The 6,000-nt window shown below is 55.2% G+C and overlaps 1 protein-coding gene across 1 annotated transcript; it reads left to right on the top strand.

Annotated features, from left to right (window-relative positions):
• Positions 1-983: 983 nt before the first annotated feature.
• Positions 984-3,810, top strand: rfeF (putative transcription factor RfeF; the record flags this gene model as incomplete). Its single annotated transcript, XM_053094771.1, has 7 exons — positions 984-989; positions 1,131-1,247; positions 1,323-1,376; positions 1,684-2,208; positions 2,331-3,207; positions 3,261-3,328; positions 3,382-3,810. The coding sequence occupies 7 exons, from the start codon at positions 984-986 to the stop codon at positions 3,808-3,810; spliced, it is 2,076 nt and encodes a 691-aa protein (XP_052950507.1).
• Positions 3,811-6,000: the final 2,190 nt, after the last annotated feature.

Genomic DNA, 6,000 nt, shown 5'->3' with positions numbered 1-6,000 from the left:
CCCCCCCCCCCCCCCCCCCCCCCCCCCCCCCCCCCCCCCCCCCCCCCCCCCCCCCCCCCCCCCCCCCCCCCCCCCGCAGGGTTGAAGCTATTCGCGCCCGTGCCGCCGGGAGGGGGAAGTATATCGATCCTGCGTCCCTGCATGGTACGGGTCTGATGCTTGATTTCGTGGTGCATCTGATTGATCTAGGTAAATGTAGATTCTATCCAGGTCTTATACACCGTGTACGTGCGACTATTTCGAATTGGCTTTGAAGAAGCCAAGGTCGAGTCGATGCATGCGTGTCGATATACATCTGGATCGACGCCACTCCCGACCCTGCAGCGAGCATCCATCTTGTCTCCGCTGAGTGACAGCTAAGGTTAGTTATCCGGGGTATATCAGGCCATTTTCGGTCTTCATTGGTGGTCCAGAATTATCGAGCAGAATGATCTGAACAAAATACTTACTTGGACCATGACACAGTAGCCAGGGGACCCCAATCCGAACGTTTGGGTTTCGCAAGTTAAAATGTATCTTCTGAGTAAGCTCAAGGTAAAGTTGGACGTGGTCAGATGATGTGAGATCAGATGGTGTGCTGATTCGTATTCTGCATTCTGTTCTTTATGCTGGATGCCTGCGACAAGAAAAGTTCACTTGGGACAGGGTAAGAGGCGTTGTGGCGGTATATTCCGTGCAGGTATTCTGTATAGATCATGTTCAACCTGGAGAAGGAATCATAATCGACAAACAATGATTGATGGTGGAAGGCGCAAGAAGGGAAAGGCGGCTAAAATTAGGCAGGGCGGGTCTGATGACGAACGGATCCGTCTCTCGTCACTCTGCATAAGTCAACAATCATAATCATCATCATTATTATTAGCTACTCACTCTACTCACTCTGTGTTTACTTCTTCTTCTTCTTCCTCTTCCTCACCTTCCTGTCACCCTCTGCCTTCCATTCTTATCATTTACTTTCACATTGTCTACACTCTCTATCCACCATGGGGGTAAGTCCACTCTTTCCCATCCTCTCATACACGCACAGTTTTTTTCTCCCCCCCCCCGGCGTCTCTGCCCCGCTTCCAGCCAAGCTGCACATTCCACAGACGTGAGAAACTGATCATCTGCATGCTGTATGACATGTCCAGTTTGCTTCCAAGATCGCCAGTAGTCAACAAAACGCTCCGAACATGAGTGGGAACAACGCCCCCTATCCCGGAGGAGCGCCCCCAACGCTGCAGCCTGGGAATGCCGGTGGATACGCCGTAAGTAATAACTTAACAAGTAGCCCTACTGCCCCTCCATCGTCATCGAAATCTTTGTTTTGACTCACTCCCCAGCCCCAGCAGTATCAGGCTTATCCGGGTGCCCCTCCTTCCGCTGGCAACAATTCGGTAAGCTTCGACTAATCGTTTTTCTTTTGCTTTTTTTTTTCTTGTTTTCTTTCTTGGTCTTTCAACTTCGATCGTCACCCTTCCTTGGTTCTTCTTTCTTCTCTCCCATCCTCCCCCCACCTTCACCCATCGCATGACAAAGAGGACTCTGGGATCGTCTGCTGGCTTCTCTCGCCCTTGCCATCACCATCGTCGCCTTATATCGGCTGGACCCGCGACCGGCGCTACTTCCTTCGTCGCTTTTTTGTATCCCCGCTGATCTCGACAACATCCCGCCACCATGTCGCGACCTTACTATAATCCCCAGGGATATCAGGGCTATCCACCCCCGCGCCCCGGTTCAGCCCAGTCTCCCCATCCCATGTCGCCGGTAGCTCCGAAGCCGCCCCCGCAGCAGCAGCCACAATACCGAGCATATTCTCCCGCCGGCGTGCCCCCGTCTGTGCCGCCAAACAAGCCGGTTCCCTCGCATTCTCCGGCCCCCGCTGGTTATTCGGGTCCTCCGCCCTCACAATCGCCCATGTCGCCGGCCTTTTCTCAATCGCCCTACGGGTCGGCCCCGCCGCAGCAGCCGGGCTATCCTCCCGCTCCCCAGTACGGCTCCGATCCTCGATATGGCCCGCCCCAAGGCTCTGGCTATGGTCAACCTCCGGGCTACGGACAACCCCCTTCTGGCTACGGACAGCCCCCTTCAGGCTACGGACAACTTCCTTCAGGCTATGGACAACCCCAGGGTTACGGGCAGCCCCAAGGCTACGGACAGCCGCCCCAATCCCCGGCACAGCCTCAGCCATATGGAGCTCGAGGATTTCCTCCGCAACCTCCTTCCAATGTACACACGATCCCAGGCACCTCCTTGTTATATCGATTTCCTTGTCTTTAGCTTTCGTTGTTCAGTTCATTTTGATCTTTTGTGCCGTTGGAAATCCTTTACTGACCCCGGTTCATCAGCAGGCCTCCCCGTATCCCCAGCAGAACGCACCCTATCCCCCGCAGAATGCACCTTACCCCGGCGGCCCCGTTCGTCCTCCGCAAGGCGGTCCTCCCGGCCCCGGGTACGGAGCTCCGGGAGGTGCGCCTCCCGTGGGCCCCGCCACCGACCAACAGATCTCCGCTTATCGCCAGCTCTTGATTGCGACCATCCGAGAGAAGAACCTGGAGCACTTCTATCCCCCCGATAAATTGGACCGGGTTGTCCAGGCACTCGCCCGAGATGCCCCCGGTAAGTGCAACAAGCTGATGCACGAATGGGCAGTTCCGATGGAGGTCGCCACGGACATCATCAAGCTCGCTCTTTTCGATGTCATTCTCTACGTGGATGATAGCGGATCCATGGAGTTCGAGGAGAGGGGCGTGAGGAAGGAACAGCTCAGGAATATCATCGGCATCGTCGCGACGGCCGCATCTACCTTCGACGAGGACGGCATTTCCGTGCGATTCATGAACAACATGGAGAATGGCGACGGAATCCGCAATGCCGACGATGTCAACATGCTCGTGTCCCGGGTCCGCTTCGCAGGCCTCACCCCGCTGGGAACCGGCCTCAAGAACAAGGTCCTTGACCCTATGGTCGTGGGGCCTGCCCGGGCTGGCCGCTTGCAGAAGCCCGCCTTGGTGATCACCATCACGGACGGCCAACCCGCCGGCGAACCTCTCGACACTGTGGCCAACTCCATCCGCTACGCCATCTCCGAGGTCTCTCGCACGCCGTATGGCCGCGGCGCCGTTTCCTTCCAGTTTTCGCAGGTTGGCAACGACACCAAGGCGCGCGATTTCCTTTCCAGCCTGGACGAGGATCCTCAAATCGGCAACTTGATCGATTGTACTTCCAGTAAGTGTGCTTGATGTCTCCCGGGGAGAGCCAGTAATAACCAATGCCTTTAGACTTCGAGGTGGAGCAAGACGAGATGTCGCGTGCCAACCCACCGATTCATCTGACGCGAGAACTCTGGGTAAGTAGCTGCTACCATCGTCCCGTGAGATATGTCTAACGAGTCAATCGCAGTGCGCCAAATTGATGCTTGGTGCCATCGATTCGTCATACGATACCAAGGACGAGAAGGCGGGTGGTGGTCCCGGCGGTGCAGTTGCCCCTCCTCCTTCCAGCGGACCTCCCCCCGGCCAGTACGGAGGTGGTTATAGCCCGGCCCCCGGTCAGGGCCAGCCAGGATATTACAACCAGCCTCCCACTGCCGGCTACAGTCAACCCGCGCAGTACAGTCCCAGTCCCGGATATGGTCAGCAGGGATCCTACCCTCCCAGTCAGGGCCAAGCCCCGCAGCCCGGCTACGGACAAAGCTACGGTGGATATGGCTCCGGTTCTCCCGCACCTCCTGGGTATGGAGCAGCCCCTAGTGGTGGCCAGGCCGGTGCGCCCCGGGGATACCCTCCTCAGGGCTACGGACAGGGTCCTCCGCCCCCACCCCGGTACTAGAATGACGACATGAAAGCTGGCCGATCACGACGATAATGTCTGACGCGACTTAATTTCATTGTGTTTTATTTTTTATGGTTTCCCTTTCGTGTGTTTTCTTATGACTATACAGGCTGGTGTTCGGTCAGGTCTGTATGCATTATGACGACGCGATTTGCCTGCTTTACTTTAATGACAGAAAAATCTTGTACCAACGAAGCCAACGAAGATTGAATGGACGCAGAGGAGTTCCATGTGGTCGTATTTTCGCCGTGTCCTGTATGGAGTACTTCAGCCGGCGTCTTCGCTAATCAGTAAGTATTTGATGATCGCTTAGCGGTCCTCTGCTCGCGTGCGAGCCCGAATGACGTCGGTAGTCGCGTGGACCAGGGTCCATTCTTCAGTAGTTCGTACGATCAGCATGGGCCCGCCCACACGCGAGGAAAGCCCACCGAGTACGGGAGACGGTGTATACCTACTGTGTCGGTCGGTCATTCGACACCTAAGGCCAGTGTGAACGGGGATCCCAATCCGTCATCATCGCCCCATACTCCGTATATCTCCAGCAGTAGCAGCCGTCAGAGAGACAGAGACAGTCAGACATCATGTCATTTTTGCCACCCTCCAGGCTCCCAGGCCTCCCACTCCTCCACAGGGCTGCGTGTCCCGAACCCAGTCTAGTCTAGACTCGGTCGACGGAGAGTCCCGCTAGGCCTAGACTGGACTAGCCACTCCACAGTCTCCAACTGGAACTGCCTGAAGTCGCCTTCTTTCTCCTCCGTTGTCCACGAATGTTCCACTCGTTTAGACTTCCATGTCTGCAGTGACACTGCATGTGTTCCCCTGGGACGCAACCGGTGGGAGAATATCACGAAGCCTTGGGGGGTTGCCACAGGGAACATGCGCCGTACAGAGTACGGAGAGGTACATAGCTGTAGGCAAGGGGGGGCTGTGCGACGCAGGTGAGGTAAGGTGACATACGGAGTACGCTTCTGGTCAACAGGATAAAAAATATTGGCCGAGAACTTATTTATTGCTTATTATTCTGGTGGTCGCAATTTCTTTACCCAGAATGGTTATAAGGTTTCATCCTGCATGGAGGGTGTGCCAGACTGCCAGGCTGCCAGAAAGCAGAAACCTCATGGCACAATCCGTGGTTGCATCCCGGCTCCATCTTGCGTGGCCCCTCCAAGCCACCGCGGCACCCCTCCAACGCCCATGACTGGACGGCCGCCAATTTAAGGTGCTTTCTGGTCGTGGGTCTCTCAACCGTGGCCTTTCAGGGACTGGACTGGCCTCTGGTTAGTGGGGGGTTCAGATGGAAGAAACGTGGAAGGTTGTCTGATTCTTCTTCTTCTTCTTCTTCTTCTTCTTCTTCTTCTTCTTCTTCTTCTTGACCTCTGCACCTGCTGCTCCCAACTATTTCCAAGTTCCAACGGGGACATTCCTCACCTGCGTTAAACGGACCTGCGGCAACTGGTGGCGGGCGGCTCTCCATTTTCGGGCATCTTACCGGATTCGGTCGTCTCCAAACTCAACCCAAATTGACTCTTCGCCGCCTGCGGTCTGCAATCTGCTTTCTGTCTCGCTCTTGTCCTGTTGACCTTTTCTCTCCTCTGTTTTGGTTTGATCTTTGCGTTGCTCTTCTCTTTCGGCTCCCACTCATAACCGTCGTCTCTCCTTCGTTTGTTTATTCTTTCGGGACTCAATTCCTTTTTTGTCCACCCGCCTGCGACGGTACTACCTACAGCCCGACCTTCCCCCACAGTCGTTTCCGTTGGGCCTCGTTCGCTCCTATCGCGCTTTGTCGTTCGACTGCCTCCACTACTCTGCGGGATATTCTAATTACGCTGCAAGGAATAGCTACTAGGTGGTTGCCGATCTCGACGTCATCTCGCAACGGATATTGTGAGAGGGAGTGTGCTTTTTCTTTTTTTTTTTTTTTTTCTTCCGCTGGATAGAAAGAATGAGCCAAGGCTTCTTTCATCCGAGCCAGAATTGCAACTGCGCCTGCACCACCCACTCGCTGTCTCAGCTGTTCGAGCTGTATATTTCATTGAGGGTATACGTTGCGTGAGATTTGGGAAGGAAGTTTAGTTCCGATCGATTCGCAAGTACGACCGTTTTTTTTAGCTCGGAAAACATTCCGGTCACTCGTTCGCAGTACCGGTTGAGCATACCCATTCCACTTAATTTTAGGCCGATCCGATA

This window comes from Aspergillus affinis (genome assembly GCF_023601865.1).
Source record: "Aspergillus affinis strain CMG 70 chromosome Unknown NODE_180_length_50973_cov_82_437972, whole genome shotgun sequence".
Classification (NCBI taxonomy): Eukaryota; Fungi; Ascomycota; class Eurotiomycetes; order Eurotiales; family Aspergillaceae; genus Aspergillus; species Aspergillus affinis.
The sequence above is the reverse complement of the archived record's forward strand: the minus strand, read 5'-3'. Positions and strand labels throughout refer to the sequence as shown.